The 16,966-nt window shown below is 35.3% G+C and overlaps 1 protein-coding gene across 3 annotated transcripts in view; it reads left to right on the forward strand.

Annotated features, from left to right (window-relative positions):
• Positions 1-12,371, forward strand: part of LOC108607384 (zinc finger protein 2) — a 36,414-nt gene extending 24,043 nt beyond the window's left edge. Inside the window, exons 6-12 of one of the 3 annotated variants that reach the window (XM_017998123.2) lie at positions 2,351-3,817; positions 4,417-5,087; positions 5,157-5,303; positions 5,363-8,461; positions 9,828-10,623; positions 12,147-12,213; positions 12,282-12,371. In XM_017998123.2, the coding sequence (XP_017853612.1) occupies positions 2,351-3,817; positions 4,417-5,087; positions 5,157-5,303; positions 5,363-8,461; positions 9,828-10,623; positions 12,147-12,163 (6,197 nt within the window). In that variant the 3' untranslated portion in view covers positions 12,164-12,213; positions 12,282-12,371. Of the gene's footprint in view, positions 1-2,350; positions 3,818-4,416; positions 5,088-5,156; positions 5,304-5,362; positions 8,462-8,640; positions 8,890-9,827; positions 11,553-12,146; positions 12,214-12,281 lie in introns of those variants that run through there. The other 2 variants (XM_017998122.2, XM_017998124.1) reach the window with 2 other exon arrangements.
• Positions 12,372-16,966: the final 4,595 nt, after the last annotated feature.

Here is a 16,966-nt window from a genome sequence, read left to right on the forward strand (position 1 = left end):
CTTGCGTCGCTGTGAGATTTATTCGCTGACCCTTGAGGAAATTATTACAAATTACTTAAGAATGCAAAAACGATTATGTGTATCCATCGAATTTGCAATTAGTGACGTGCACACTTTACTCCACGCCAACCGCAGTCACAGTCGCACTCACAGCCGTTGTTCCAGACTTAAGTCCATTCGGTAAAGCTGATGCTTTACCAAGATTCAAAACTCTCGCATACATATATATGTACGTATGTATACCCACAGTGTGAGATTCTCATATCAGATGCGACGTCGTGCGGGGCCAAACCTCATGCTGGTATTTAACCACAGAGCACAAGACCAAAAACCAGATACACAACAATCAATTGCCGGTCTTTACACATCTGAGCTCCCCTCATCCAAGCACACGGCGTCATCAACGAAAAACCGAATCGCGCTCTTCACACCCAAAGCACCCACACCCTAAAGCATATTGTATCCCTTGATATTATATATGAAGAGCTTTTGTCTAGTACTGAGCTCAATGATAATCATTGTTGCACCATTTAGTTGGACGGTTCGCAAAAATAACCGTATGCAAAATAGAAGGGCTTGCAATAAGTGCACATAGTTAGGATCAGCTTTTTCGATCTCTATGCAATGACAGTGGGTTCAATCCACGTTGTCCGGCTCTGAAATAATTTGATATTGATAGTTGCAGGCCTTTTGACACATATAAAACTGAAAGAGAATTTCTTAAAAAAATATGCACTTAAGTACGAGGAAATGTTGTTTATTTTCAAATGGCAAAGGAAAAGATTCATGAATGTATGAACAAATTAGTATGTTCGATAATAGAAAATAGGACTACAGTACATAGGACTTTCATAAATTGTTGTAGAACAGGTAACAGTTTTCAGCGTACGTACTTTTTTGTTAGTACCATATGATCCCCTAAACTACCCTTCCCCTACCCTTGACGCGTCTACCTATTGTTTGTATTATTGATGCTTTATTGTATTCGTGCTTTTGTTTGTGTTGGTGTCGTTCTTGACTAGGGTGTTGCATTTTTTTTCTCTCTTTATGCTTCCTTTTTTTTGGCGTAAAAGCTTATGCTGATGGTGTAGTAGCATTATTATTGACTGCTTCAAAGGTAACAGCTGCGCATGATTATTGTAGTAAGAAAGAAACAACTACAAGAACTTAAAAAGCCATACCTATATTGGTAAGTTCAGTACCGTGTTTATCAGTTTCTACTTATACTCACTGGGCTTGATTTGTATTTAAAGTCGGGTTTTTATTTTAATACAATCAAGCTGTATGGATATTGCTTCAAGATTTGTATTTTGTTTGTAGTTATCTATAGTTTCATTACGTCACACCGAAAAAATTGGAAATGTTAAGTACGGTAAAGTGAGGAGATCCGAGGTAATACGTAATACAAGTTTCAAAGTAACATATAAAAAAGTGTATAAAAATAAAGAAAAGTGCATAAAAGTTTGGCGCTGCAAACTTTTGCATACATTTTAGCTAGGGCATACATGTTTTATAATAATGTAAAAAAAAACAAGTGTCAAGCGTCACAGTTCGTTTTCGCTGTAACGTCAGCAGCGACGCCGCTGCGTCGCAGCGACTTTTATGGCGCGGTCAGCACTGTGCACCCGCTGTCTATTATCAAAATGTAAATGGGAATTTATCGTTCGTTCTGATTGGCACATTTAGTCGAAATGCCATGACTATGCATTTGTGTTTTATTTCAGATTTTTAAAGATTTTTTCCTGCCTTATATAGTTTTTTTCAATTTGCGGGGAAGGGGGAGGAAATTAAAAAAAATAATAAAAGCGTAGTGTCCTGGATATAGGAGCACCTACATACCAATTTGGTTGCTCTAGCTCTTATAGTTGCTGAGAAACACGCACTCATACAGACGGACGGACGGACATGGCTAAATCGACGCAGTTTGTCTTGCTGATCCAGAAATATATTCTTTATATGGGGTCTACCAAGCCTCCTTCTCCCTGTTACATACATTTGACCAACTTCATGATAACCTTTTTCCATTTTTTACAAAAATGTCAAAGTGTATAACAAGTAGACGCATTAAAGTTGGGCTCAACCAACGTAACCAAATATAATTTATAACAGCCTCCTGTTGGCTGTTACCATTAACTTATAATACCCTTTGTACATTTTTAAAATACCGGATCCGACCAGTTCAAGGCTCACGGTCACAACCCTTAAAATTCTTAATTCTAGTCTGACAAATAAAAACCAAAATTAGTGATAGTTATGAGTTTCAAGTGTATAGACCGAATATAACTGAACCGGAAGCCTTAACAAAAACTTTTCATAACTTTAAAATGTAATTTTGTGTCTATATTTTTAGATGAAATGATAGATACCGGTTTAAATTTGACTGAATGCACAACTTCAGCCTCTGAACCTGGGTTTGGACCAAGTAGAACGACACCAGCTGATATCAATACATTTTCGCCTGCGTCCATTTCTAGTCATTCGACATCATATGGGAAAATGCAGGCTCGCAGCTCGTCACCTTCATTAAATCCAGACGATTTGAGCTTAGGCGCTTCTATAAAGCTGTTTAAGTGTAATATTTGTGAGTATTTTGTGCAAACAAAAAAGGACATAGAAGCCCACATGGAGGCCATACACCCAACGTCGGAGAGTGATGACTACATTAGTATTCCGACCAACGAAGTGGCATTTCAAGCTTTTCAAACCGCAGTTGCAGCCGCTGCTCTCGCGGCTGCTCAGCGTTGCAATGTCGACAGGTCTCCAACTCTCACACCAATGACAACACCAAGCCATGCAACAGAGTCCGATGCGGTAGACGACTGCCCAATTGAAATAAAGCGAGAGCGCCTTGAAGGAATTGATGAAACCATAGATGATAATGTTGACTCAGGAGATATTCTCAAGGTAAACACGCAGTCACATACGGTAAATTCATTGCGTCCGCATATCTCCGATTCGGTCGCAAAACTTTGTTTAGCATGCCCACTGTGCTTAGAAAGTGGCTTCAGCTCAAAACATTTCCTGGAAACACACCTCGTGAGCGTACATAGTGTTACTCGTGATGGACTTGCTAGGCTGCTACACCTAGTAGACCCTAAGCCAATGAGGTCTTCTATCTCAAGAGTAACAAGCTCATTGGAAATCGCGAAGGAACAGGACGGCATTTGTGTTAGACCAACGGCCGATGATACGATATCCACTGCACCTGTTTTATCAGTAAGCTGTTCACCTAACAATAATATCAATACAAACACGGGTATTCAGGGACTCTCGTGCCAACAGTGCGAATCTACATTCAAGCACGAAGAACAGTTGTTGCAGCACGCACAGCAAACTCAACACTTTCCAATTCAAAACGGTGAATATCAATGCCTGGCTCTAACCCACATAAGTAGGCCCTGTCCTATGACTTTTAGCACCTTATCGACCATGGTAAACCACTTTAAGGACTCACACATGTGTCTGGTGATTTCTGAGCGGCACGTTTATAAGTATCGGTGCAAGCAATGCTCGCTTGCGTTCAAGACACAAGAAAAGCTAACCACACATATGTTATACCATACAATGCGAGACGCAACTAAGTGCTCACTGTGCCAGCGTAATTTTCGCAGCACCCAAGCGCTGCAGAAGCACATGGAGCAGACTCATGCTACTGAATTTGCTGCACCTACAACAACAGCTTCTGGTAATGCGCATGCTGATATTGTTCCTGAAGACAGCCCCCGCGAGCTTTCGCCTTCACTTAGCAGTAATGAAATGGACAAAAGCAAAAATGAGACAAATCTCTTTGATTTCGTTACCCACGCAAGTGAATACGGTAAGTGGGAAACTATTAACATAAGATAAAATCAGTTTAATCACAGCTTTTGATTTTCTTTCACATAGTACGAGTAAACTCATTGTTTTTTGACATTTTCATAAAAAATGGATAATGGTATGAAGTTATGAAAATTATTGTAGCCGCAAAAAAGAGGCGTGGCAGACCCATATACTATATATATGCTTGATCAGCAAGCCAAACTGATCCGAACTGTCAGTCTGTCCGTCCGTATGAGCACCAAGAACCATAATAGCTAGATCAATTAATTTTATAAAGGTTCTTCTATTTGCAAAGCAATTCGCTTATATTTTGCAAAACGAAAACAAATCTATTAACGCAATATTTAACGTTCTCGACTGATACCGAACACTTCATAACGATCTGATAAATAACATCGTTATTCCCAATTCGATTCTCCATATATTCAGTTGGGTGCACTTGCAAACGCACTATACAAAAGTTTTTAAATAAAACTCATATCATTATGATTACAATATATATGCATATTATTTAGTTTTATTGTTAGGTTAAATTTCGAGCACGTGTATATTCTTTAACAACTATATTGAGAACAATCATGCTTGCATGTGTTACAGCTGAAAAGAACAATGAGATGGGCGCTCAAAGTCCCCGAAAAAGCCAAACGCCGGTCCCGATAAGTTCGCAGCCTAAGGAATCTAATCAAAACTCTATTTTTCTATCGCCAAACGCATTGAACGCACCATTAACAGAAGCGCAACAACAGCAACAGCACTTGGCTGCTTTGACTGCTGCATTGCTAAAGTACCAGCAAGATAATATGGGGTCAAATTCCCCGGGAGATAGCAGACTATCAATATCACCCAACGACGTGCATAAGATGCACAATCCATTTGCAAGTTTGAATCCACAATCGTTCCAGGGCCTGCAAAATTTGCATCAAATACAGCAACAGATAACTACTGCCGCTGTTTCTTCAGGGATACCCATGAATCCTGTAGATATGATTAATTTAATGCAGTTCCACCACCTGATGTCTCTTAACTTTATGAATTTGGCGCCCCCACTAATCTTTGGCGGCAATACTACAAACACCAACTCTTCATCCCCCATCGGAGGTGTTCAAAATAATGGTGTTAGTGCCGTATCTCCCTCTCAAGCTCGCTCCCAACCACACTCATCTATGGCTATTAATACAGCCAGTCTTTCCGATCTTCAGCAACAGCCTAGTATGACGAGCGACTGTAGCATTACAAACCCACAAAATGTCGTCTCTAGTGGTGTTCAAGTAAGTCGCTTCTTAGTAACATAAAACCATCAAACACGTATCTGTAATCTACTTCATTATTCTTTGCAGCAACAGTTGATAAGCAATCAGAAGCGTGCACGAACCCGTATAACTGACGATCAGTTAAAAATCCTTCGCGCTCACTTTGACATTAATAACTCTCCCAGTGAAGAGAGTATAATGGATATGTCGCAAAAAGCGAATCTTCCAATGAAGGTTAATAATAAGATATTAATTACATACATGATTAAATCATTAGAAATTTCTTATTTTAGGTGGTTAAGCACTGGTTTCGCAACACGTTGTTTAAAGAGAGGCAGCGCAACAAGGATTCACCTTACAATTTCAACAACCCACCTTCGACAACGTTAAACCTTGAAGAGTATGAGCGTACGGGCCACGCTAAGGTGACACCCCTAAGTGATTCTAGTGCCTCCTCTGCAATAAGCGCACCACCATCAACTATTGTTGCAACCGATGCTACGACGGCATCATCTGCAAGCCCATCGCAAACTACGAAATCTAGTAGCGTTACAGTCCATACATTTGGAACAGCACGTAGAACAAGCTCACGTGCATCATCAGCGAATTCGACAGGTAACATTTTGGAATATTCGACAAGAAATATTATGATGGCAGACTCCAAAACAGACCAAGAAAAATTGGCTGGCCTGCCTTTGTCTTCACTGGATATGCAAATAAAGACTGAGCCGCAGGACGAGCACCCACTGGTCAATGAGCTACAAATAAAGCGCCAGTATCAATTTCAGCAAGACTCAAATTTTTGCAAGCAACAGCAGATATCAGAAGTTGTGGAATCTCAGCAATCACACCAGGTACAGTCAGATCCCCAAGCCGACTACTTACAAGATCAGCCTTTACCAACACCTGTGTCCATGCAGTCACTGCAGTCAAATCAAGTCACTTGCTTTGAAACTAAGTCGGAAAGTGGCAGCTCGGATGTATTGTCGCGTCCGGCCACTCCAAACAGTCTGGCAGGGTGTAGTTTGTACAGCAACATGAACGATATATTAAACCAACAATTAGAAAACATGGGCAGTAACATGGGCCCACCCAAAAAGCAAACAGCTGTAAGTAAGTCCATTGAAAAAGGTACGGGGACTGGAGGTATTGTTGCTGTACCCGGCATACCGGCGGCAGCCTGTGCACAGTTTGAGAACACATCTTCTAATTCATCTAATTCGTCGTCTTCAACATCAGGTGGTAAGCGTGCCAATCGCACTCGTTTTACAGACTACCAAATCAAAGTTTTGCAAGAGTTCTTTGAAAATAATTCATATCCCAAGGACAGCGACCTTGAGTACTTGAGCAAGCTGCTTCTTCTGTCGCCCCGGGTGATTGTGGTCTGGTTTCAAAATGCACGCCAAAAGCAGCGCAAGATATACGAAAACCAGCCAAATAATTCGCTCTACGAGAATGAAGAGGCAAAGAAACAGAACATAAATTATGCGTGTAAGAAATGCAGCTTGGTCTTTCAGCGATACTACGAGCTCATACGCCACCAGAAGAATCATTGCTTCAAGGAAGAAAACAATAAAAAGTCGGCAAAAGCTCAAATTGCTGCTGCGCAAATAGCTCAAAACTTGAGCTCAGAAGACTCAAATTCATCAATGGATATACATCACCATCACCCGTCTGGGGTTACGGGTTCAGGATTAAATGTCGCCGCTGCTGTAGCCGCTGCTGCCGCAGCTGCCGCTCAATCGGGAGTCGGCACCCAACAGCAGTTTAACGCTTCGCTATCCCCACAGCACTTGTTTAGCAAGTCCTCTTCGCTCACTGACTTTAGCCCATCGACTACGCCAACGCCACCGCAGCGAGAGCGAAGCAACAGCTTAGACCAACAACGTATGTCTAAGTTCGACTGTGATAAGTGTGAGCTACAGTTCAATCATCTGGAGCACTTACGCGACCACCAACTAATGCACCTAATGAACCCGACCCTGTACGGTGGGTGCTCTACCAATCAGTCAAATAATCAATCAGAAGCTGCAGCATATGGACCATTTGGCAGCATTTTGCAAAGCTTGCAACAAGCAGCTCAGCAGCAACAGCAACAACAACAGCAAAAATCGCTTCCTTCCGCTTCAAAAAAACGAAAGTTGTCGGGATGCTCCTCGAATGCCGAAGAGACCATATCCTCGAAAGATATTGATGCTAATCAGAAATATGATTTTTTATACCATTACTATATGCAGCATGAAACGAGTGCTGAGCTAAGGCAGCAATTCCAAATACATCATCAGCAAAGGCTGCAAGGAAATGATACTGATTTTGATATCGATTTTCTAAGTAATTTTTACCAACAGAGTGAGATGAAAAAGGTCAGCAGCTATGATTTTTTAATACAGTATTATCGAAAAAACAATAAGCAGCATCTTCATCAGCTTGAGGACAATCGTCAGCATTCCTTTAATTCAAGCACTCAGCCATCGATTGATTTTCTACTTCAATTCTATCAACTTAATGAATCAAAAAAGTTTTTTCAGTTAGTTGCCTCGCCCCAAACAGTACCTGATGGCTCAGGGTCGCAGCCGTCGTCGCAGCGGCCGAGCGCGACGACGGATGAAAATTATAGTGTGATCGGCGAGCAGATGCATCCGCACAACAATTTAAATAATATATTCGATTGTAATGGTCAAGTGTCTAAAAATGATGTAAATGTATCCACGAACGCAAAAACTGGACAGGTTATTGACGTAAAAAAGGGATCAAGTGTAGACAAAACTCTTAAGAATGGAGCTAGTGGGAGAAGCGACCTCCCTGAAAGCGATAACCTTGTAAAACTAAACAATAACAGCATCAATATAACTGACACTTTATCGGAAGAACAAAACTTTGAATTAATAAATGTTTCGCAACATGAAAACGTAAATGAAGATCTGAATGAAACTCAAAACCACATTCAGGTTGATAACGTGATATATGAAGAAGAATCTGATGACCTAAAAGAGATTATACATGGGCGAAGTAGAGAAAGAGAGAGGAAAACTAGTTCTAGCGATGCTGATAAAACGCAATACTTTCAAAATCTTGAAGACTTTCTCGATGCCACCATGATTGAAAACAACTCACAAATGTTGACCTTTAATGATGATGACATCCACACTAGTGCAAGAGTTGACAATGTGGATGCAGCTACAGCTACATCCAAAGATTTTATAGGTGATAAATCAGATACCGCATCAGCCCAGCTAAGTGCGCCATCAAAACAAAACAAGCGCTTGCGTACTACTATACTTCCAGAACAACTTAACTTCCTTTATGAATGTTATCAAACTGAATCGAACCCTAGTCGAAAAATGCTCGAGGAGATTTCTAAAAAAGTAAATCTCAAAAAACGTGTCGTTCAAGTAAGTTTCAATCAAATTTCTTCTTTAAAAACAGAGAGTTCAATAATCGGAAGTTTTGTCTGATGGCTGGACTTTTGTGATTATATATGCTTTATTCATTTTTTTTAATTCACAACGTTTCTAGTCAAATATTTGTATTATTGTTTATTTTTGTTTCGTTTTTTTTTTTATTTACATAGTGATAGCAAAAAAAGATGGACTTAAAAAAATTTTGAAGATCCATACACTACAGTTGACAAAAACCAGCCGTATCATAATATACGTAATCAAAGATGTGCAAATTTATATAAATCAAAACTGGTGAAGTTATCGTTATGCATTTAATTCGTCAAATGCAGTTACAAAATGAGACTTGAATCGCGAAAAACTTTATAACTAAAACAACACATAATGGCAACTTGGATTTGGCTCGGTTAGGGTTGAATGCTGTTTATGCAGGTAATTTCGAAATAAATCATTTGAAAATATTCGATCTGCTTTTTGTACTGGATTCCATGTTTTAGATTTGGTAGTTTTAGCGCTTTTAGACTGTGAGATGTTTTAGCACAGACAGACAGCCAATCGGGTAGACAGGTTGTATTGCTGATCAAGAATATATGAATATATTTTATTACACATCCTTAAAATGGGTACATGCTATAACGCCCATGATGCAAATGTATTTTTGACAAATTTTTGTGTTTAAAGCCCGGCGGAGAAATGCTGCCCTGAACTTAATATTTATTATATCTATCTATTATAGACGCCCTCAACCATCCATATGAAAAAAAAAATTACAACAAATACAGGCAAAAATAAAATGTGTATTGACAATAAATTTAAACTTTACTGCTGGATTGTGAAAAGCAACAGCTTTGGGCGTTGTGACACAATTTGAAAGTGTCATATGGAAATGGGAATGTGCGATATGACACTTTTATGCTTTATGACATGGACCCTTTAAAAAAAACATTTTTTTTAAGAAAAGGCTAAAAAATAATCTTTAATAAGCATAAAATTTTGAAACAAACTTAAAACTTCACGAACCTACATATTAATTTTTGTATTTGGTTTATCTTATGACTAAGTATGTCAATGTCACCTAAGCTCATAAAAAAAAACTTCTCTCAAAATTTCTAATACCGTAAAATTATTGGTACATATGTATATTAAATAGAAACACATCTTGCATTAAGGGAGCTTACATCACAATTTTCCTACAATTTTCGCTTTATTCGCTATGACCACTTTTAAATTTATTCTAATCTTTTCATGATTTACTTATATTATTTGTTTAATATTCTATGCCTAATTACTAATGCTTGCACTTTAATTACAATACAATGCAATCTCTTTATAAATTTATTTGATTTATTTTATATTTCAGGTTTGGTTTCAGAACTCTCGGGCGAAGGATAAAAAGTCCCGAAATCAGCGCCAGTATGCTCACATCTCTGATGACAATAACAGTTATGATGGATCATGTGGCAAAGAAGCTAACAATACCACTAGTGTCAATGGCTTAAAGGGCAAACATATTTTATCATCCACAGAGTTGAAAAAGAGCACACCTGCAAGTATTCCTTCAATCACTCCCACTCCTTCGGTCATTAAAGCCGAGCTAGACGTTTGCCTGCAGGACTGTCAATTATGCCAGGTTCCACAAGTAAATATGCAGAAGCATGCCTTTAGTGTGGAGCATATATGTAAGATGAGGGAGTTACTGGAGCAAACATCTGAGCTATACGCCAATGCAAGCGGCAGTGACGAAAACGATTCTGATAAGGAAAAGCGCAATTACAGCCTATCAAGAACTTTTCTTATGCAAAACGTTGCCACGGGAATAGCGCCTACTTCCTTTGCCTCCGAAAACGATCGGGTTGCAGTAGAAACATGCTTAAATTTAAACATTGATGCAGCAGATTCGTCAACTAATGATGCCGACATTGAACCTGATCGCCAATCTGATGCTAGTATACCCTTTAGCTCAACGTCAAGGCAAAGCCGGGCACCAGAATCGCGATGTCCCATGGCTGGAGATATGACATTGTCTTCTGTTAACGGCACTGATTTAAGTAGTAATGGGGATGGTGGGCCAGAAAGAAATAAGAATATCTCTAACTCAATTAGCAGTCGGGACCGAGACATAATGAAACAATTGTTCAGCCGTAGTCACATCACCGGTAAGACTAGACAGTACTTTTTATACACATCGTAGTGAATAACACTGTACGCAGTTTCTATTTGTATGAACTATCCAATTTTGATTGATTGATTTAATTATTTGTAAATTGCTCCCAATTCTAGAGAAGGCTTAAGTTCAAAGTTTATGTCATAGTTTAGAATTAAAGCAATCAACGCTGTAAACATTTGGCACACGCACGAAAATTGATATTTAAGTATATCACCAACAAGCGAAAAATTCAGCCTATTCACGATCTGCCTAGACTGCGTCTCAGTCTATCGTAAGGTTTGACGTAGTTTTTTGATTGAAAAACTCGATCTCCTTCGAGCTTTTAGCACCATCTTCGTACATAGAAAATTTTGTGTTTCTAGCATTTATAATCTCTGAGATCGCTGCCCACACATCGAACAACTCACTGGATTTTCCTTTTTAATTAAGAATATATAGACTTTCTGGAGTCAGAGACTACCTATTTGCAGAACTTTAAAATATGTCAAAGTATATAAAAATGATATATTTCAAGCATTAAATAATCAAGGACTAAGCTGAATATTGTTTTAAACAAAAACTATAATCATAGTTAAATAGACCGTAGTTATCAACCATACATTCCTCGCATTTGATAATAATAATTAAAAACGATAAGCTTATTTCCTCTGTATATACATATACTTATCATTTATATAGCACTTATTGCAACGTGCCTATTTTTACCAACGCAAAAATTGATAATTTCGTTACAAATATTACTTTCAAATATGTATAAGGTGAAATCTCAAGTGGCCATTGCCAGCCTGGACCACAAAGCAATTTTTAGGCATTATAACGAAGCACTAAAAGTGTACAACTATCATATATTCTCGTAATTAGTACATAAATTAAGAAAAAATTATTTTCCCGTTCGAAGACATTTGTATGGCTTTTGAACCTTATAGCTAAACCCAAATCTTTTTACGATTCATTCTTACATATATGTACATATATTCATAAACGCACAATAGTAATTTTAATAATTTAAATTTTAGTTGTGCGTACCTCAAAGAATAATAATGTTTTAGTTTGGGTATTATTTACATAAAAGCATATTGTGTAATTACAATTCTAATAATAATTTTAATTATTATCAGTATGTATAAATAAACATTTTATTTTCATTAAATCAAAGTCAATTTTTTATTTTCTTTTTATGCAATTGTTTTATTTTACATTTTTCTATTATTCCTAATTTGGCACAATAAAATAAAAACAATCTAAGTACAAACGTCAGATGTTAAATTTATCAAAAAATTTTGATAAGGACATGAATCGGAAGAGAAATGAGAATGAAGTCAAAGCCAACGTAAGAGGCTGAAACCAAAATATAACTTTATTTCTCAAATATTATTCAGAATTCAACTTCATTCGTAAGATATATATTTTGATTTCATTTATTAAATGCTTCACAATTTTTGAAATAGAAATTCTGAAACACATGACTAAAATTATATAATTAGAAAGAATCCTAAATGACTATTTTAACAGTTATAGGTGGCAATTAAATTGGACGCACCAATGAGCTGTTTTAAACGTTATAATATTTTTTCAATGGGTAAGTTTAAATGCAAATAATTTCTTAATATTGTCTGTAAGGAATTTACATTTATTTGAATGTTTCAGATATTCATGAATTCTGGAAGATCGTGCTCACATTGAACATGCGACCAATAAAAGAGGCTACAAAAAAATATATCGGAAATTAGAGACAAATGGAAATGGAAATCGTTGATTGTTTAACAACCTTTTAGTATATAAAATATACATACATACACATAATCGTACTATGAGAAATTGAAAGTTCCTATTTAAAAAATAATTAAAAGCATTAAATTTCGCTTTATATTATGCAGCGTCGTAATTATGTATGAGTGAAAACATATACACTTATAAAAATATGTAAATTTAAGAAACCAACCGTAAATAACTATTAAGAAATTTAAATTCTACGAAAAGTGTTCCTAATTATTCAAAATATGCATATGTAACTATGTGTAATCTAAAATTATATATAAAAAAGCTGCATTTACATGTATATTGCATGTATATGTTGCGAGCACGAAAGTAACCGAATATCCAAAAGTATGTAAGCATAACTAAGGCAGTTTACCTAACTCATAAAAAATTGCACATAAAATTAGATATAATCAATGTATACATATACATACATCCAAACATCTATAAACAAAATAGTGAACGTAACAACTAGAGAGATCAAACTGAGTTCCTAGCAAATTATTGCTTCATGCCTTTGTTTTCTAAATAAACGATTATTGAAATTTTAAGAGAAAACAAATGATATACACGTGTATGTATATATATTTTCGTATGATCCATAAATTAAGATCAAGAAAATTATTAAGAACTTCCTTTCAAATCAATAATAATTTAAAGTCAATACATTCCTAAAATTACATATTTTATATAAACAACATCAAAAGTTATCAATCGCAATAGTCAATCCTCCTAAGTGTGAAAAAATATGATATCTAAAAATTGCTAGTATACATGCACACAATAAGCAAATTTACTAGATAAGCAAAGAAAAATGTGCCAAGATTCTGCTTTATAGGGAATTCATTCATAGTTTATATGTGTGCATTCCGAGTGTGCATCATTCCTCATATATGGTAGTCCATTTACTAGACTCTTGCTAAAAGTGAAAGATCATTTTTTATCTGTTATTTTTCTAATTAATTCGTTTTATATACTTTGTTTTTATATATTTTAAAGGAGAATACTAATTTACAATTACTGTTTTAATAACATTTATGTCCATGTTTACTTGTAGTAGAATACATAGATGTAGGTCCAAATGTATAGTAGCCATTTACGAACGAACTAAAAATTACTGAGGACTTATCTTATCTTATTACACCGTTACAATTTTAAAAGGAATTTACAATTTATCACAAAGGAGCGCTTTATTTTACTATTGAAAACCATATTTTAACAATGGTAAATTCACAAATTTATTAGTTTACGTAAATTTCCGTGCTCAGTACTTATTTCGGTATTTTTAGTATATGAATATCCGTTATTGCATCCTTATATTGAGTTAAATTTCATTTTGTATCATAGGAAGAATTGGCTTCTATTAAGTACTAGGCCTCGGAAGGCATGCAATAATATATATATAGCTAAAGTCCCTATATCTTCTATACTACTTTATGTAAATTTGAGGAAAAAATCTGAAAACGTCTTGACCAAAAATTTTATTTAAAATCCATAACATTATGTATTATGCAAAATTAGGGAGCCTTTTACAAAATGTTTTGTTTCTTTAATATTCTTTACTATTAAAACAGGACATTTTTCCAAATAAGAACAGGCATCATTTTGTATTTTGGCCGAATTAGCTTAGTATCATTGTCCCATATTTTAATACTAAAATCTTGCTTACTGTGATATCTACTCGTACATATTTGAATATTTTCATTTAAATTATGTTATTATTGACAAAGAAGACTTCCTATTTAATATTATATTATTGCAATATTCTAACAATAAAAATGATACAATTATAAAATTCCGAGGTCTAATAAGTACTTAGGTACATCAATTTGATTCATTTAATATACTTTCATCAATTGAAACAAGACAGTAAAAATACAACAAATTGCAATTCTCACGTGTACCAATATACATAAATACTTAATATTTTAGCAGTTATATACGATTTAGGATAAGATTAACTTTAATTAAAAGTTCCTATAGTATTTAAAATATTCTTAAAAAATGATATATATGATGTGGAAAATATAAAAATAGGTTTAAGAGTTTACAATCTATTATTTTAACACTGGATATATTAAAATTCATCAATCAGTAAATATTGCTCACAAAATGAGAAGCAAACAAACACATTATTATGTACAATCTGACCATAACAATGTATATGTTAACATAAAATATTTTAGTACTTGAATATTTATTATGTCAGAAAAAATGACCTCGCAACATTTGTAATATTTACTTGACTAACTCAATAATTAAAGTAAATATATTTGAATACACATACGAATTAAAAAATATTAAAATATTCATAAATATATACACATACATACATACAAATATACACATTCATACATAAACGTACATATAGAGGATGCATTAAGTGTAAATTGCTGTAGAACTCAAGCCCATGACCGACACCCATGCATATGACACTATATTAAAGCTGTCACTGCTTGAGTTGGTAAACACCTATCACATATCACCGCATTTTATATTTATATAGGTACATTACCTATACATATATCGACAACCAAACATAAATACTAACTAGTTGTAGGTACTTAGGTAAATGTACATAAAAATGTACACATACATGTATTCAATAATGTACTCTAATACATCTACAAGCAATTATCTACATATACTTTTATTGGTATCCTGCGGCATTTAATCGCGTCACTCTAATTATTTTCAAACTTTTAGTTTTAGGCAGCGGAAGAAATTACTAAAATTGACAATTCTTCTAACTTCTAAATTCTTCTAACTTTTGCAATGTTTTATTACGCTGATTCATTTAATATTAGTTGGGTTACCTAACATTTATAGATAATTTGAATACTAACGGTTTTTTTTTATAAAAACCACAAATAAAAAACTTAAAGTTGGGCGCCACCAACTTTTAAATACACTTTGACTAGGGCAACGCTGTAACGTCAGCAGCGACACCGCCGCTGCGTCGGCAGCGACGTTTGTATGGCGTATCAGCACGTGCACCCCGCTGTCTATATTGAAAATTGAAATGTAAATAATTCCTAAGTTATTTTATCCGATCGGTCTGATTCGATATAAAGCTTGTGGAAAACATGACTAGGCAATTTTTATTTCAGATTTTTTAAGATTTTTGTCCTGCCTTATATATCGTTTTTTTCGATTGCGGGGGAGGGGGGGAGGAAATAAAAAAAATAAAATAAAAGCGTATTGTCCTGGATATAGGAGCACCTACATACCAAATTTGGTTGCTCTAGGTCTTAGAATTGCTGAGAAACACGCACTCATACAGACGGACGGATGGACGGACATGGCTATATCCACTCAGTTAGTCTTGCTGATCAAGATATATATACTTTATGGGGTCTGCCACGCCTCCTTCTCCCTTGCACAACTTCATGATACCCTTTTTCCATTTTTTACAAAAATGTCAAAGTGTATAAAAACTGCTAAGAGGGTACATTGAAATACGAATGAATTTAGCTTCGTAACTGAATTCATATGTGAATGTCTTCTGAGTTCACAAAAAAAAAACATTTCTGCTCTCTTTAATTTTTTTTTTTAAGTCACTTCCGTATGACATGTAAATTGTTTCATATTAGCCAGCGTCCATCGCTTTCTCGTGAATAGATAAAGAAAGTAATTCGAAGACAAACAAAAAAATAACGATAGTCTGTCGAATATCCACAATTAAAGTTCTAGCCACATACACATCTACAAATTATTTCGTATAACTATCAGCTAACAAGCATAAAAAACACTGACATTAAAAACACGGGCACGTACATTTGATTCCGTTGGAAATCCATATATCAGACTTTAATATGCATCTTTAATACCTTATGTAGTATATTATAGTATGTATGTGTAATAAAATAAAATGAATAATGTTATTAGAGTTGCTGCAAAAATCCGTAAGATCAAGAAACTGTAACAAAAATATAAGTACATATTTATATACTTATAATTAGAAAGTTCCTATAAAATTAATGGCATAAGGTATGCAAATATTATAAAATTATAAATAAAGCCATGGAAATCACATACACATGCATTTGGGGACTTCTATGTATTAATATTGGATTTCATTTTAAATGACATCTGAGGCTTATGGGCATTTAAAAGAAAAAGCAGGAACATCTTTACATTTGGTAATTTTCCAATTATCCGTTAGCGTATTAACATGTTCGAGGCCATTCTAAATTCTTTAAATTCTTACTTATACATAACTTACAGATCTGTAACGTTTGTAGTTAATTTTACCGCAATCGTTATAAGTCTGGTTGCTCCTAAGTGTAACTTTAATTACTATCTGTAGAAGAAATCCATTTGTACTTTCAAAATTATTTTCATCCATTTATCAAACTTTGAGACATGCAAATAAAAACGAAAAAAAAGGAAGCGCACACCTATCTATGTATATGGAAAAGGTGAATATTTATCTGATCGTTCCGAAATTTACGGAATCGGACGAAAACATGATAAAGCTTGTATGTGATTTATTCTTTCCCATTAATAATTGTGGGAGTAAGCACATTTTCTTTCGATTCATTTTCAAACCGGTATTATCCGATTTGTTTACT

This window comes from Drosophila busckii, chromosome 4 (genome assembly GCF_011750605.1).
Source record: "Drosophila busckii strain San Diego stock center, stock number 13000-0081.31 chromosome 4, ASM1175060v1, whole genome shotgun sequence".
In the NCBI taxonomy this organism is placed as follows: domain Eukaryota; kingdom Metazoa; phylum Arthropoda; class Insecta; order Diptera; family Drosophilidae; genus Drosophila; species Drosophila busckii.